The sequence below is a fragment of the Phaenicophaeus curvirostris genome, chromosome 4 (assembly GCF_032191515.1).
Source record: "Phaenicophaeus curvirostris isolate KB17595 chromosome 4, BPBGC_Pcur_1.0, whole genome shotgun sequence".
Taxonomy (NCBI): Eukaryota; Metazoa; Chordata; class Aves; order Cuculiformes; family Cuculidae; genus Phaenicophaeus; species Phaenicophaeus curvirostris.
In genome coordinates this window covers 39,740,445-39,758,241 of record NC_091395.1, presented here as the reverse complement: position 1 = coordinate 39,758,241, position 17,797 = coordinate 39,740,445, and the positions used below count along the sequence as shown (strand labels likewise).

The 17,797-nt window shown below is 38.1% G+C and overlaps 1 protein-coding gene across 4 annotated transcripts in view; it reads left to right on the top strand.

The window, feature by feature from the left end:
• FNIP2 (folliculin interacting protein 2) overlaps positions 1-17,797 on the top strand; it is a 51,350-nt gene that overhangs the window by 20,488 nt on the left and 13,065 nt on the right. For 2 of the 4 annotated variants that reach the window (XM_069855837.1, XM_069855836.1), the window contains exons 2-13: positions 2,398-2,524; positions 5,872-6,006; positions 7,069-7,169; positions 7,252-7,323; positions 7,976-8,076; positions 8,228-8,317; positions 9,453-9,524; positions 10,115-10,244; positions 13,434-13,635; positions 14,175-14,263; positions 15,120-15,266; positions 15,394-15,563. In XM_069855837.1, coding sequence (XP_069711938.1) covers positions 2,398-2,524; positions 5,872-6,006; positions 7,069-7,169; positions 7,252-7,323; positions 7,976-8,076; positions 8,228-8,317; positions 9,453-9,524; positions 10,115-10,244; positions 13,434-13,635; positions 14,175-14,263; positions 15,120-15,266; positions 15,394-15,563 — 1,436 coding nt within the window. The remainder of the gene's footprint in view (positions 1-2,397; positions 2,525-5,871; positions 6,007-7,068; positions 7,170-7,251; positions 7,324-7,975; positions 8,077-8,227; positions 8,318-9,452; positions 9,525-10,114; positions 10,245-13,433; positions 13,636-14,174; positions 14,264-15,119; positions 15,267-15,393; positions 15,564-17,797) is intronic. The other 2 variants (XM_069855839.1, XM_069855838.1) reach the window with 1 other exon arrangement.

Sequence of the window (17,797 nt, the reverse complement as noted above, 5' to 3'; positions counted from 1 at the left end):
ATTCTAGCATGATGTGTGGAAAAGGCACCTCAACAGGCTGCTAAATTGGCTTCTACTTCAGCATTTGTTATAAAACCCAGTTCACGTTTATACAGAAGTTAACACAACAAAACAAAGTCTGCTTTAGTGCAGTATGTGAGAGCTCACCTGTCCATAATGTAGCCTAAATTCATGCAACATAAGTATTCACCATGCTTCTGGCATCAATGGGCAGATGCAGGGCTGGATTGGTTCAATCTGTACTTGAAATTAATCCTTCTCAGTTTAGACTTGCAGTCCTGTTGTCTAACTATGGATCTTGCTGTGCCAGCCCTGGAGAGAAGACCTGTGGCCCTTTTACGAAAGCAGTTCCTTCAGGTGTTATCTGTTGCAGAAAGTGTGTAGTAAATAGGTCTAACTGGAGAGGTATCAGAGTATCTGGTACTGAAGAGCATCAAATTGCTGCGGCAGACTAGAATTAAGTCTTTTGATGGCTCTGACTTCTCTTGTGTTCTGTATAGCTGGATTTTCTAATAGCATGGCATAGGCACTGGGCTGAGAAAGTGTAATATACTTTTAAAACAGATGGTGTAGTTGCAGCTGTCTGCATGAGGTATGTAGGATCTTTGTTGGGCAACTATCAACAATAGTATGAAGTCTGATCTTATGCAGGTTGACTTAATGCTGTGATTCCCTCTGAAAGGGAAGACTTGTAAAGAAATCCTCCTGGCACTTCACGTTTTGGAGGTAATGTGTTACAAACACTTCCAACAAGTTTCCTCACTGTTGATGATGAAGAAACAGCCTTTAGCATTATTCCATGATCTGGCTTTGATGTGTAGTGGACCCTTGTATATGATGTACATAAATTATATTGCCATCAGAATACCTTACAGTGGAGATAGGTATCTGGCTTATTCTGTCCCAAGGTATTAAAAATATAATAAAACCTTCCAAATTGAGGTCTTTTGGCGTAGAAAAAGGTGCCTATTTAAGCTTATTTTTGTTTCTTAATACATAGAAAGGGGCATTGATCGCTGAACCATGCAGAAGAAATTAAGCTGACTTTACTTATAACAATTTTAAATTTGCAAGTCTCTGAGTATGCTCCTTGAGTAGTTGCCCATGGTTACCTTGCTGGCTAGCAGGGGTTGATGGTGTTTTCCTCACTATTGAATGATGGCTGTTAACAGAGAATGGAATAAAAGAAATAGCTTCAGAAGTTCTTGCCAGAGCTGTATAGAGTTTTTGTGCTCTTCCCTCAATTCTCTACATTCCTTCTCCATAGGTCATAGTTGGGGAAAATTCCTAAATGAAACATCCTTTCAGGTGGGAGATCAGTGTGGCCTTGACTGAAATCTGTTAGGCAATTTGTTAAACCAACCACTATTTATAACAGTCGTACTCTTACCCTCTAGATGCAGTCCATCCAGGTCAGGGATGAGGCAATATGTCTGAACACCAGTGCTGTGTGGCACTGCTTTATGCAGTAGTAGTTTGTTTCCATTAATTCCAGCTTTTCAACTGCATAACATGAAAAGCATTTTCTGTAGCTGAACCTGAGGCCAAACAAACCTCCATGTTCTAACATGGAGACTGACTCGCTTTGGAATCAGGAAATAAAGTCTCTTGCCATCACAGCCATGGTAAGCTGCATTCCTCAGCCTCCTGAAGTAGCCCAAGAAGGGAAGTCACATGCCATGTTGTATCTCTGAGGAACAGGCAGATTCTGGCTTGAGAGTTGTTTTAATTCAAGTTGAATATCAGTGGTATCTTAGTTTTATTTACTAATTGAGTTTCATCATAGTCAAAGATCAAATCTCAATCTGCTTGCTCTGTAAACTCTGGAATATCTCAGAAAAGATAGGGGAAAAATAACAGAGCAACAGAAACCTTGTCTTTCAGTTACAACAACTATGCTTTAGAAAAATTGGAACTTATATTGACAGGAATAGGTCAAAAGAAAGTGGGTTTGTGTTGTTTAGAGGAGAGAGAGAGATGAGGGAGGGTTGTAAGCCTTAAACTTGTGAAAGGCTATAGTAATCAGGATGGTAATCCGTTATTCTCTATTGCCACTGAGAGAATTGCACAAAATAGTACACCTGCCTTGCAATAAGGATGATCAAGACTCTACAGAGAAGGGAGTAAATTGGAGTTGTTAAGCCCTGGAGTAGATTGCTAAGACGGAGTCACATGTGGCCTTTTGGAAGATTGGTTTGGCTGTGCCTGCCTGTGTGTCAGTAATGTTGAGCTTAGGTGCTCCTTTGAGTTCCTTTTTTTGGCTGGAGTTCAGTGATTACAGTCTTGATACTTGTGAATGCTGGGTAAAAGATGTATTTGCCAAATACCTGTTTCTTCATTTAGATAAGCCTGCAAAGTAAGCACACTATTTTAACAACTTGTGTTTCTAATCTGCAGCTGGTCCTCTTCAGAGTTTGACTTGAATGAAATCCGCCTGATAGTTTACCAAGACTGTGAGAGAAGAGGCAGACAGGTCTTATTTGATTCCAAAGCAGTCCGCAAAATTGATGAAGCTGTGGTTCAGGTAGGAAATGCTAATTTTTCTTTTGATCTATTGCTCTTTAGTTTCCCTTCCCAAAAGCAAGAATTCTAATATGATAAGAGTCAATTTCTTAATCATACGTGTGATCATTCACTTCGTCTTGATCCTGTGATAGCTACAACAAGAACGTGTTAGATTGCAAAAAGCCTATGAATGCGCCTGACATTTAGTATTTATAATATAAATATGGTATTGAAACTTAGACTGGATTTGCTTTCAAGCAAAGCAGTCAATACCCCTTTAAACTAAGTATTTCCTTAGCCTTTTCAATGTTGACCAGGACTGCTTTTTTTTATTAGCCCTGGTTGTGCAGTCCCGTTGTTGCAGTGATACCTAGCATGTCTCTAAATGTGCTTGTCTTCCTTTGGTGTTTGGGTTAATGAAGTTGTTGGCTTTATGTGAATTAAAACAGTTCCACTTTGGGTAACTATGCTGTAATGTGTAAGACTGACACATTGCAATATATGGCCACGTAAGTTTTGGTGACACACGTAGAAGCAAGAATAGATGCTGTCAAGATGCAAATTCTTTGTGCTGCTCTCCAGGCACACAAATCACCAAGTAATGCTTCCAGCAGACTTGGATGATTTTTAAGACAAGTAAAGCAGTAGTAATTTCTGGTTTGTGGTTGGTTTTGGTTTTGTTGGTTTTTTTTATACTAGCTCTGTGTGTCTTTTCTACATTGAGTTACTTTGATTTTTTTTGTTTGTTTGTTTTGAAGCCTTCGTTACAATCAGGAAATCAGACTGGTATCGCTTATTGTAGAATCACTAGGTATCACTAGCTGACCTTAAAAAGTCTCTTCCAACCCAAAGTATTCTATGATTCTGATATGGGAATAGTTGTGACTTGTAGAAATTACTTATGAAGATAATTAAAAAACAGCAATCTCTATTTCACTCACACTGCAAATACGCCATTGTGCCAAATCACTAAGTCTGATGAGCATTATCAGCTGGTGACTGATCATCTACTTAAGGGAGCAAATGGGTCAAACTGGTCCCTTAAGCTTGCTCTCTTCCCTGCCCCCATTCAAGGTTGTTACTTTGTATCTAAGTTGGTTCAAAAGGCAGAACACGTGAGGAAGAAGTGTATTTCTGGCTTTATTTAAATACTCAAGTTATTCCACTTACTTGGATACTTTAAACTAGAAGTTAACTACACAATGTCTAATCAAAAACTCCATACAGCACGAAACAGATTTACAAACTCCCTCATGACACAGGCTATGTTTTCTAGCCAGATGCTAATCTAGGCACCCTTTTAAAAAAAGCCAAGGTACATTGAATGCTGTGAACACACAGGTGTTAAGTGATCTTAAATGTTTGCATTTGTTTGGTATGATATCAAACAGAGAGCCTAAAACTCTGTTTAAAGTTAAGGCAAAATTACTCTCAAGCTTAGTCCTGTTTGAACTGAAGTCAAGAAAGTGTGTATACTGTGCATTTATCCTTATATACAGTAAAGCTTATTCTCATTGAATATTCAAATACATAGTTTGTCTTTAAAGTATGCAGTAAACTTACCTATAGGAACTAGCAGGTCTATATTCCATTTAACCATCTCTGTTTAATGTACTGCATTTCTTTTCAGTGTTCTCAATCTAATCTTCCACTATTTCTGCAGCTTACATATATGAGACCATGTTTATTAGGCATTTTTTGTTAATAGCTCATTAAACATGTGACTACTTACAGTGGCACGTTTCTAAACCCCTAATGACAGTCCTATTGGGATTAGATAAGCAATGGCACTTAGATACTATACCAGGAAAACCTGCACTTTTTAATGTGCTACTAGGCTTGCTTTTAAATTGGTAAAGGAGCTGTTCTATGAATGTAGTTTAAACTCAACCTTTAAAAAAATGACAGATCATCTACTCCAATTTTCTTGGCTTGCTCTTCCTCTTTTTCTTCATCTTTCTTTTTGCCCATTTCATCATCTTGTCATAATGACTTGAGTATTCTAAAACTTGTGACAGTTACTGCACTGTGATATTCTACATGTTCATCCTAATATTTTTCTTGTGGAATATTAGATTCTAGTTTTATTTCCATTTAACTTCCTGTTATGGTTCCTTTCTCGCCTTGCAGAATCCGAAATATGTGATGTGAATTTGGCTATGGTTGCTTTTTACTAGCATCTAGGTTATTACTTGTTTTGCCTTCTTGCTTCTTCTTTCTGTAAGCTATCTAGATCTACCTTGTTGACTTAAAAAAAAAATAACATTTAGTTGATCTCTGCCAATGTATGTTCCCAGTGAGGTAAACTGTGCGGGTACAAGATGAGACTTATTAAAATACACCCAATTCCAATGTGCACCAAATGAATGAATGTTTACATTAATGCACATTCAAAATCCCTTAATGAGCATACATTTAGTTTCTTAAATATATAGAAGATGTGAAATAAGCATTCTAAGTCTAACTAGTTTTCATTGCTGTGAGGTTATAGTTTTGCTCCTTTCATATAAATAATTTCAAATGCACGTAAGAAGAATAATCAAAATAATATGGCCCTTTTGGCTGACATATTGTAGACATTGGTTGGAGGGGGTAGAAAAAGCAGCAGTTAAAGAAAACAAGAAACTGGTTAGTTTTATTCAAGAGAACTTTATTAAGCAAATCTCAATACAGCTATGAAACGTGTATGAATAGCATTAATGTCCTTGGTATCTCTCCAAGGCTTCCTTTATGCCTTTTTGATCAGTTCTAAGATGTTGTTAAATATAATGACATGAGAGTAAACTGAATCATAGTCATCTGGATTTAAGCATTCGTTTGCTACCTTTTCCTAATACAACTCCTTTGCATGTTTAACAAACAGATTGTATAAGCTGATAATTCTACCAAGTGATGCATTGTTCACCCCTTGTTTTTGCTGGCTGTTCTTCTGTTGAAGAAATCAGTTAATAAAGTGAGGAATGAAAGTTATATGTGATTTGAGGGGTTGATTGTGCGAATGACTACATAAATTTGTAAGCAACTCACAAGCTGAGATTTTGTGTGTATAAACTTTGGCAAATGTTACACAGAGCAATTCATAACAATTGGGAGCGATCTTCCACTGAAAATTTGACTAATTTCTGTGTGTGATACTATGAAAACTTGTCTGATATAATGTGATGTGATAGTTTTTTGCCTTCTCTGATGCTAGTCTTTTAAAAAAAATCTTGTGAAATTGATACATAATTTTTGAACCACATAAGAGTATTTTTTAATTTTTGTTGCTTACCTGTATTTTAAGAAAAATCTTGCTGTTATGTTTACAGATGGAAGTTCTTGTGTTTGCTTTAATGTTTTTTATCATATTACTCTGTTTTGACACAGAAAATGGCAGAGGATGCCTCTGTAAAGGCTTGTGTGAAGAACTGCCAAGCAAGCAATGGTAATAACAATATTTCTTCCCATAGTCCCTCAATAAGCTGTATACAACATATCAAAGAACAAATACCGAAGTATCAGGTAATGTTTATTACTTTTCTTGCTTTTATCCATTTTACTGAAGAAGTTTGTACGCAAGAGCTTTAACTTACATGAATGACTATTGTGCTTCTAGTACGTCGCGAGTTAATCTGATCCTTGAGTCATCTACCCTATCTTTAAAGTCTTGTAGAGTAAGAACATGCATACATCTTAATGTTTTGGTTTATCTTGGTCTTGTCATGGAAAGAGTTACAGAAGATATTTAATAGTAGTGTTATTTGTGAAGGTCATAAAAAGCACTATACCATTCTCTAATCTTGTTTCAAAATCTCTGCCTATGGCTTAGGTCAGTTCTGAAGAAGCTGTTAAACGTGGGGTATTAAGTCTCCAATTAGTCAATCCTACTATAACATGAAATTTTTCAAAGAACTGTGTTTTAAGTACTCTGTTTCTCAGTAAAAACATACATGTTTTATCTAGAATAGTGTAATTTGAAGCTTGTAAAGATTAAGGTAGAAAACAATATATATTTAACTAGAAGGCAAGTGTTTTCCTTCAGAATTAATAAACTTCTCTCCATATTTTCTATTGGTGATTAGTCTTTGAAACAGGATAAGAAATCATTCTGACTATACTTAGAAACACAGTCTTCACAAATGATTTTCCAATCAAGAATGTTTTTAAGAAGCTTCCAATAAGGGCAGAGGAGAATTTACCAAGAGGAGAGTTTAGTGCACAGGGATCCAGACTGTAGAATCTAAATCTTGTGAACACTTACTGGTTTCGTCCAACGCTCTGTTACATGGAAATGTTGCTGGACAGAGTGATTTATTTGGAACTGCAGTGGGTGTTTTTTCATCTTTCTTGCCTTTGGAGGTCTACCTGGAACATGGGTAACAATGCTTATCTAGCGAGCAAATAAGTCTTCTGACTGTACTTTCTTGTACTTGCACTCAGTGTGTTATAACTACACAGGCTTTTAGTCCTGGAAAAGCAAAACTTACTTGTGTTCATTCAAAATGTAGCGCTATGGCACTATATTAAATTGAAATAGTGTGAAAAGTTATTCTTGACTTTGCTCTTCCCATCTTGTCCATCTAGTACACCAGACCCGCCTCTGATGTCAACATGCTGGGGGAAATGATGTTTGGCTCAGTGGCAATGAGTTACAAAGGCTCCACCTTGAAAATTCACTTTATACGGTGAGTGTCCATTTCTGTGATGCACTCTTTCGTCAGGCAGTTGGAATTGGTGACTCACTGTAATGACTATTTATCCTTTCAGCTCTCCCCCACAGCTGATGATAAGTAAAGTCTTCTCAGCCAGGGTAGGAAGCTTCAGTGGAAGCAACAATAAGTAAGGAATTTTTTTTCTTCCCCATCCAATGCAGTTGTCTTTCCTCCTTTCTCCTTTTGTAGTCTTTCTGTCACCTTCTAAATTTGCCTCATCTGGAGTGGAAAAATCTACCAGAAAATCAGGAATAGTGGCTGTGGAGAAGGATTCTCTTAATAAAATGCAGCCAGGCCACTCAAGTTTTTTAAAAATAAAATCTCTCTGACTTTCTGCTTCTTAATTTGTTTAGGGCATGCAATAAACTTCAGAGATTAGGTGCTTTGGACAATCAAATCTTCTCTCTCTTTCTGCTACCAGAAGGGTGATGAAAAGGGGTATATGTTGAGGAAGCTTTTAGTCCCCCTACCTCACTTCTGTTTCTTTCAAAAATGACAAAATATGCTGTTTCTGATCTGTTCCCTTTTTCCTTGTCCCAAACATGTGAATAAATTGAATCCCAAACGTAGCATACAGAAACTGAAAATAGTTCAAAGAGGGAGCTTAAATGGAAAATAAATGCCTCTTCCCTTATAGTTTCAGAAAACCTACTGGTCATTGAGTTTGGTTGTGAAGTTAATCTTCAGCTGCCATTTTTCTGTAAAATGAGCCTAATTCTTAAGCTAATATTAATGCCTGTTGATCGTATCTTAAACACTAGCCTTTCCCCTTTTTTTAGCTTACAAGATAGCTTTGAATACATCAACCAAGATCCTAGCCTGGGAAAGCTGAGCTCAAATCAGAATGGCTTGGGAACCTGTCGCAGTGGAAGTAATTTAGGTAAATATTTCTAGGCTCTATGTCTTTCTGACACCATGAGGCCATCTGTTCATTTAATTTGTTTTTGTCCTGTGTCTCACTTTATTTTTTTTTTAAATTATTTTTTTTACCTTTTGCATTGCATTTTCTCTACATTGCTTTTGTTTCCTAGGTGTGTTACAGCTGTGTAGCAGCAAACTGCTGCAGGGTGTGTCTGAAGGAGGTCCCCTCCGGCTCATCCGCAGTGCTTCTTTCTTTGCAGGTTTGTGTGGAATGCCAGCCACAGTGTGACCCATCCATATGCACACACAAATCCAGCTCCTTCTGAATCCTTGCAGGACATACATAATTACTCTCTAGAACCAGAAAGGGCTAAAATAGTGGCAACAAATGTATCTGGCTTATAGTTAAACTTCATTCTTCCCAAAAATATAGCCAAATTAATTGCTTTTTGTTCATGTTACTTTTCTAGTTCCTATGTTTAATCTTGGGGGTATTTTTATGCAATATTTTTAATAATAAATGAGCCCTTACGTTTCTTAGAGAGCTTATGTTTTCCTGGCTTATAGCTGATTTCTTGCTAGTGCAGGTGTCTTGCTGGTGTACAGCTTTTTCTTCTCTTATCTCTTGCTACTTTTGTAATTTGGTGGCAGATGTTCAAAATTAATTCTTGAGCTAAGTCTGGAAGTCTTTAAGGTTCTTCCTTTAACAATATGAATTTCTTTAATTTTCAAAGCTTAAAACTACATAAAGTCTCCTTTTACAGGCATACTGATGACCCATGCAGGTGGGTAGATCTTAGGCCTAATTTACTCTGTTAATTGCAAAAATATGAACTGGAATTCCAATGCCGTTTCTTCACAGCCTTTGCAAATCTTGCATGCTCTACAATTTGAGTGACTCTACACTACTAACACTTCAATGTAATACAACATGGGCTGAATAGGTCTTACTGTGAGGCTTTATGGGTAGTACATCTCTGCTTGGGGTGTGAATCAGAAACTTGATGGACCTCATATTTGAGTATTTCATTATAATGTTAACCTCTATAAAGTGACAATCTTGGACACACAAAGAAATGTCAAGAGTGAAGATGGGGGCACCACCAGCCTCATTTTCAAAGCATATTTTATTTCCAATAATGTAGAATGCATTCAGTTTCTTAAACTTCTTAGAGATGTTTTTAGATTGGGGCAAATAACCAAATTCCTCTAGTAATATGGTCCTTGGTATGGCAATAATCTTTGCTGCCACTTCTGCTCATGCCACACTACTTTATTTAGAGTGAAAGTACAGGATGTAACTTTGCTGTTTTATGACCTTTAAACTTAAACATTTTTTTAAATGCTGACAAATACTGTGATGAGTTATGTAACGATCTGATCTGTTTGTTTTAGCACACAGCACACCTGTTGATATGCCTAGCAGAGGACAAAATGAGGACAGAGACAGTGGTATTGCTCGGTCAGGTATCTGCTATCCGTCTTATTTGCCAGCTTTCATAATTATGTTACAATTCTTTGGTGCAGTGATTCACCTGAAATATAGGCACCTTATGATCCATAAATAGCACTTTTTTTGGATCCACTAAGTGATTGTACTTATACTTTTGTCCCAGCCCTTATGCAAGAATATTTGTAATGATATTCTTTGTTTACAGTCATCATGTTCTGGGTTCTTAACCAATTTATAGCTTGGAGAAGGAACTGGTTGGAGTCTTTTCTAAAGCAGGGGAAGAAAAGACGCTTATACAGTGAAAAGCAAAAGGAGACCAGGAGGTCTGTCTGTTGAAATGGGACAGCAACACCTCTTAGGACAGAATGCTTTTAATGAGAATAAGATGCCTTTTAGTGTGTTGTAGTAGGGAGCACTCTTTAAGAAAAGAATGTCCTAGGGTGGCAAGATTTATTTAAAATAATTCTCTCCTGTTGCAAGTTTTGTGTGGAAAAGATCAGCAAGCAAAAGCAATATTTGTGGGAATTTGATTCCAGTTAGAATATAAAGATATTTAACTAGTGCTTTATGTAATTCAGTGTATGTTTTCTTGCCTTCTCGGCAGCATCTCTGAGCAGTCTTCTGGTCACTCCTTTTCCATCTCCAAGCTCGTCATCATCATCTTCTAGCAGCTATCAACGTCGCTGGCTCCGAAGTCAGACAACCAGTTTAGAGAATGGAATTATTCCAAGATGGTGAGTGCAACATTTTTCTTCTTACAGCAGCTGTTCGGCAGTAATTTAAGCTAAATGGAGCTTAAGCCTCTTTTATTTAAAAAGTCCTGTTACTAAATACTTTCAATTCAGTCTAACTCTGCATGTTAAATAAGATTGCTTGTAAGAAGAAAGATCAAGTTTTAGTTGACTCTGAACTGCAAAGCCTGATTCAAAGTGTATTTATTTTTATTGAATGTATAGGCTGTCTGAAGACATGTTCTGAAAAGTAAATTATGTTTTTCCAAAGGAGCAGAGAATCCTGTTGAGATGAAAGGGACTGTAACAACACTGCTGCTATAATTACGTTGTAATATGATGAAGTCTGACTAGTGAGCAGTTACTGAAATTTTGGAGTAATAGCCTGTGACTTCTCTCTTGGCTCGTACAGGGTGTTCCTGATGTTATTTCTGCCAAAACAGGAACTGGAAAGAAAGAGCTGTGATCAAAAAGCTTGGCTTCTGTTTTGGAGTTTTGTTAGCTTTTGTATCTCAGTGGCATGACAAAGCATGGAATGCAATTAGACCTTTCATAGCCAATAAGCAAATTCTTCCCTTGTCAGTTGCAAAATATTATAGCAAATGGTTCTTCATTATCTGCTCATACATACCTGCACCCAGGGACAGCATGAAATTAGGGGAGAGCTACAAGAAATTCCTACTATTTGGTTTCTCTTCCTCTTTGCTGTTTTTAGTTAAGAGAAAGTTGTCGGCTAAAATACGTGGTCAGTAAAAAACAAAACCAAAACATTTTTGAAAAGACTTCTTTCTCTACTGTCAACACTTAAACCTTTTTCCTGGATAGTCTGACCAGATCATTTTTAACATGAAGAATCATGCAGAGGTGCTAATGTAACAGTCGTGCTTTCTAAATCATGCTTGCAGTTTAGAATAAGCTAGCAAACATTTTGCTTTCAGTAAATTGAAGTACCTTTTAGTGTAGTGTCCTAAAGAAATAAGGCTGGGATTAGTGCATGCAAAAAAGTTAAAACATTTGGAGTAAGATGATTTCAGCCCAGTTTAAGAAGTAGCCAAAGTGTCACAAATAGAAAGTTCCTCAAAATGTTGCAAAGTAACAAATCATTTGGAGGAAAGTACCCTTTTTGGGCTTCTTATTCACTGGCGGGAGTAGCTTGTGTTTATTCCACTTTGGAGAATCTATTGTAGAGAAAGATGTTGGAAACAGGACATTAGTAGTTCTACTATCTAGAACTACCCTTGATTTGGGATTCTTTCTAAGCCAAAAAGTCTCTTCAGATAATTTTCTGATTTATTGCTTGAGAAACAGTGAGCTCCTGGTTGAACACTGATTTGTACAGCTAAGATTCTACAGTCTCTATGACTGATGCTTTAAGCCAATAGCTCACAGAAAATGAGATGTCTTGTTGGAATTCCATGTAGTCAATTGGCAGGCAAGCTAGATGAGCAGCTTTGTTGAAAAGCGTTTTCTCACAGACCTAAATTCTTCAATTTCTGTTCCTGGGAAGCAGTACAAAGCTTGTGATGTTTCTTAGATGCTGACTGACTGTCCTTTCCCAGCTTCCTTGGGAACTTCTGTCTGTGCATGCAAGGTCCTGAAGTTCAAATGAGGTTATGTTTTTGTCATGAATTCTGGTTTCCCACGCACTGTTTTTTGCTAGGATTTTGTGTATTGTTATTCCTGTATTTCTGGACTCGTACCTCTATGATGAGAAATTTGTGTATTTAACTTTGTCAAACCAATTAAACTGTAAACCACTTGTTTTTAGAATGAACTTAGAATGAATGCTTAGCATTCAGGCTTTCCTCTTGTTAACTGTTTCATAGTGATTGATAAATGCTGCAAGCTCCATTTCCAGATAATTCTGATATGAAATGCCTTCAAGCTTTTAAATACTGCTCATTGATACTGCAGTCTTAACTTAAAAAAGACTTCAAAATCACACTATTTCTGTATGAGCTGTTGTTCTGAATATCTCCACTTACATTCTAATGGCTTTTTCTTACCATTCTCCCCTGTAATTTCTAAGTTGCTTAAAGCAATTTTTCAGTTAAGATTCCTTGCAAAAGAAATTTTAACCATACTATTTTACTCTGATATATCTACTTTTCAAAGATGATTTTTTTCAGTGAAGTTGATGAAGAAAATTTAAGCAAATAAAAAAAAAATTAGTTCTGTAAATCCAGTGACATAAATATGTAGCACTGCACTGCAAGAATTTATGGAGGAACAAGATGAAGGGATTGTCTCCCTTTTGTATAATCACAGAAAAAAACTTATGCTGGGCTGAGATATCATCAAAATTAGTTGGATGTGCAAAGGTCTAGCTTGGAACTTAGATCAGTCAGCCAAGTTCCACAGCAAACTGAGTCCTGAAAATATCCAAGAATGGGGATTCCACAGCCTCTTGAGACAGTGCCCTCCAGTGTACCGATCATATTCCTCCCATTTGGCTTCATCTGCAGACTCACTGAAAGTGTGTTGTTGATCCATAAGCTGGGCCGATACTGAAGATACTGAGCAGTACTGATCTCAGTATCAACCCATGTGTAAAACTGAAGTATATCGAACTTTGAGCTAGGTGCACATGCAGGCGACAAGTTTGCATTTTCACAGTAATCACTAAGTGGAGACATTTTATCTTCAGTTAAAATAGAAGGTTTTATTTTCCATGGTTAAGTGCCTTAAAACATCCATTTTAAGATGGTGGAACAGTGTAGGTAGGATGTTTCCCAATTTCTCTGGGAATTTCTCTGAACAGCCATACAGATTGAAGAGCATCGTGGACTTACTGCTGAGCACCTAGGTGGGAGCTTGAGTACTAGATGCCATTCACAGATCTGAAATTACCTTTAACTTTTTTGCTAACGATTTGGTGTATTGTATGTCCATTCCCTTTTCTTAAAGATAAATCCAGAAGGAGGAATTTTGTAGCAGCTCTGAGGAAAATGTTCACACTAGTTTAGAAGCTGGCCTCTTTGGGGGTTGCCTTACTCCTATCTGAGGAAACATAAGTCTTTTCCATCAAAATATTGCATATTCCCTGTTCAGAAACAGGTGACAACAAAGTCTTACGTAGTTGTTCAAAGTAGACATAAGGATTAATTACCTTCTACCATATAAAGAGGTAAGGATAGGGGACGAATTATCTCTCAGTACACAGGTCACTGTCCTAATGAATCTATCTTACAGGTCCACTGAAGAAATGTTTAGTATGGCTGATGAAAGCTGCAGCTCCAATCCTGCAATGGTTCGGAGGAAAAAAATTGCAATCAGCATAATCTTTTCTCTGCCTGAAAAAGAAGAAGCACAGAGAAACTTCCAGGATTTCTTTTTCTCTCATTTTCCTCTTTTTGAATCTCACATGAACAAGCTGAAGTATGCAATAGAAAAGGTACAGGGTATTAGTTTGGCTTAGTGTGGAAAAATGTGTCAAATGGAATGAAGTATTCTAGAATCTGATAGATGAAGAGTGGGAGAAGATGTGTGGTTTGAAGCTTCCTTCCCTCTTTATCCATGTAATCTTAATCCTGAGCCCAGTGTAGGTATTCAGCCTTTGCTGAAAAGGAAGTGTGGTTTCTTTTCTAGTCAGAAGAATGGAGAGTGTTAGTCTAAGAATGGTTTTTATATTTTATTGAGGGTTTCTTGACTCCCTGGAGACTGTGGAAATGGTTGTTGACCTTTCATACAATCACTCAAAGAGAAATGTGTCCATTGATGTCTTCCCCGTACTCTCTCAAAAATGTTCTCTCTCCCCATGTTCAGTCTTAGGGATGGGTCTCTCATGAGGTGGTGGGAGGTTGGCAACAGTTGCTGTCGTGCGTGGCTGTAGAGCACTGGGGCTAGATCTTAATTATTTTGACATGTTAAGAAACCTTGAAAAAATGAAGAATGTGACTCCTTTAAAAAGCTGGTTTGTGTCTTTTCATTAAGGCCATGATCTCATGTAGAAAAATAGCAGAATCCAGCCAAAGAGTGCAGGTTTATATCAGTCGTGTCATGGATGCCCTGGGAGAATTCAGGTGAGTTGATGAAATTCCAAATTACAAGGAGAGCTCTTCCCATGCCCCTCTAAAGATTTGTCACTTCCATTTACAAACAGCTGAATGCAGGGTCTTGTAACTTAGTCTTGAATTTAGTGTGAATGAATTTTCTGTGTTGGGTATTAGGTAAATGTTTTTACAAAACTTTAACAGAACTAGCTCAGCCATTTTCAAAATGAGAGTAAAAGTAGTTCTGTTGAACTTATCTGCACCTGCAATTGTCAATTAAATTCTTTATGATCTTATCAAGAATTGGCTTCTGCTGATGCCTGTGCAGAGCAGAGGATTAGTGATTGTATTTGGGCAGATAATTGGTCTACTTCTAGTCATAGATGCCACATAATGTAACTGATGAGAAAGCTGCTGTCAGAGGCTTGATTTATGGTATCTTAGAGAGGAAGGAAGGGCCGGAGGCCAAGAAGGGCAGCCCAGGAGAGAGAGACAAGGCTTTGGTGGGATGGCGTTTCTGTAATGTCTGGAGTGTGGAATCAAATCTCTGCAATGAATAGAATGGGTTCTGTTCCCCCTCTAAATGATTACTGAATTGTTTCTCTGAATACAAATACACAGAAGTATGCAAGAAAGGGAAAACACATATGTAATTCATATGAAGACACTAAGTTACTGGTACACTGAGTTAAACAGACTAGTTTTCTGGGACACTAGTAATTACTGTACCTGGAAAACTGTTCCAGTTCGTTTAGTCTCTTAGATTCTACAAAAAACCCAAATAAATAAAAAGCTATGAACAAAAGAAGAGGAGATGGGCTACTTGTATTTGCAAGATGGAAATGTGCCTATTAACACTTACATTTTGGGAATTTTGTTTGAGCAGAGTTACCATCTGGAACCTGTATTCTGTTCCAAGGATTGCAGAGCCTGTGTGGCTTAATATGATGTCCAGCACCCTGGAAAAGAATCAGCTCTGCCAGCGTTTTCTTAAAGAATTTACATTTGTAATAGAACAGATCAACAAAAATCAGTAAGCTTCCCCCACTCCCTTTTTCTTAAGAAAAGGCTTGGCTGCTTCCCAGTGCACGTGGTTAAGTTAGAACATTTAATGGGATATTCTTTTGCTAATGTTACTTTGGTCATATTCTTTTTCCTAGGTTCTTTGCTGCTTTGTTAACCGCGGTGCTGACATATCATCTGGCTTGGGTCCCAACAGTAATGCCGGTTGACCATCCTCCCATCAAAGCCTTCTCTGAGAAGCGCACATCACAGTCTGTGAACATGCTGGCAAAATCCCATCCGTACAACCCTCTCTGGGCACAGCTTGGTCAGTAGTAAATGGAAAGCTTGAGACTTCTCTACAGCTAGCACCTTCCTGCATGCACTCCTCTTGTCTGAGAGCTACTTGTGATCCAGGTCACATTTGCTGATTTGCCTTGCTGCAAGCTGGGGCAGAGTTACCAATAGATGTTTTGCATCTGGTTAAGCAGAGCATTTGGAGGAGTGTATGCCTAAGTGTTCTCTGTTTTTCCTTGATCCCTTTATGTCATACTCTGTTATGCTGCCTGGTTAAGTAGCTTGTACTCTCTTCATAGTTCTGTACCAAGAGCTGTGAATGATCTGAACAGTTGGGGAATAGCAAGAGGGAACAGGCTGGATAGTGGGGAGTTTGTGGTTAAAACTGTCTTGGCTATCCTTTTATCCCATTTCTAACAGAGCTAAGGTGGGGCACCAAGAGCAGAAGTCGGGCAACTGGCTCCGTTCATTCAGAGCTGTGTGAGTGGGCTTGGGCCAAGATTTTCTGTCTTTGTCTAGCTCCTCAGGCTATTCTCTGATAAATATTTTATAGCCTATAAGTTGATACAGTGGATTAAACAATGGCTGTGAAATGGGTAGATGACTGAGCTGAGAGCACAGTGCTGTTAGTGGTAAATCCTTGAAAGTTCCTCCTCTTATAGGCATCAGCTGTGGATTTGGCATCAGGTCAGCCTTAACTTTAACTGTTATACTATATTGCCACATACCATATATGCACACTAAAGCAATAATTCAACTTTTACTGTGCTGCTGGTCATGGTTGTGTTTGTTCTGAGCAACCTGTGAAACCAAGAGTTGCCACTTTGGCAATGTAGTTGCAGTAAAGTGTTTCCTGGTTTAGGATGTCTTTAAAACGTTATGGAGAGATGTAATGGATTAGACTTGGAGGGGGAAAATATAAGCTTGCTCAGGATGTAGCTGGGCCTGGGGATATGCCTTCAGTCCAGACGATTTTTATAAGGTAGGCAGTAACTTTTGTGGTCTCCGTCAGGAGCCACCACGGGTGAGACTGATCAAGAACTGTTTCTCTTTGCATCTTCCCAGGCTGTATGTTGCTACCAGAATTTCCCTAGCCAAGCTCCAGGTGCCTGAACTCAAAATGCTTTAGGGTTTTGTTCTTAAAAAGTGCAAAAGCCACTGTCGGGTAGTTGCAGTAACTGATAATGAAAGTAAGATGTTGCCCTCTGCTGGTCTCTTTCTTTAGAAAGGGAGGGGAAAAAATGTAAAAAATCATGTGGCTTAGTACTTTGAAATGGAAATGACTTTTTATTAAGGAAAGGATTTTGATGTACCTGTCTTTCTACCTTCAGACCTTCGTTCAGACATATTACATATAAATAACAGTTGCATGGTGTTAGAACTGCAAGTACTGCTATCAGGAAGACGTAATAGTGTCAGTTAAACATCATCTTCGATCTGCTGTCCTTAGCAGTAGGCATTAATATGTCTTGATGACCAAAATTTTCAGTTTGTACTGTTATTAGTAATGGCTTTATATAAAAGTCAATTGTGCAAATGAACATGAAGCCTGAATCTCATTTCCATAGCAACTATGCTCAACTTGAAATAAAAAGATATCTTCCCATTTCCTTTCCAAAATGCTAGCTCTTGTGGCACAGCAAGCATTGAGGTTAATCCCAGCTGAAGCTTACTTTCTATTACTGAGGAATGATTTTGCTGGAATGTTAGGCTATGGGGCTGTCTGCAAAGGCGTTCTTAACTGGGAGAAGACTGCACACTGGTGCCACCACACAGCAGCCTCCCCAGTGCAGTGCTGACATCATCTAGCAGATGGCAGATCTTAGCAGGGGAGATAGTAATTCCATTGCCCTCACTCACTGTCTCATTGATACTTATTTTGCAGGAATGTGGTGAGGAGCTTTATTCCTTTTATGTTTTGTATGGCAAAGAGGAGGCTGGCGTAAATGTGGAGTTAGGGGCTTTTTTTGCCTGCTCCTCATATTGATACCAGAGGTTCCGTTGCCCTTGGTAGAAACTGTCCTGAAACTGATTATAACTTTCACTTAGCGTTGCTTCTTGAGGTGTAGTTACAAAATCCTGGTGGCAACATTTGAGAAGCCCTAAGCAGCGATTAAGCGCCTAAACCAATCTGGTAGATTAGCAGGTAGCTGATGAAGTCTCAAGCCAGAGAAGCCTGCTTTTAAGGTGAACACCAATGGTGCTTAAAGAAAGTGGATTTTTGGGGGTTGTCTCCCATCTGCTGGTCATGTTGGCCACAGTTTG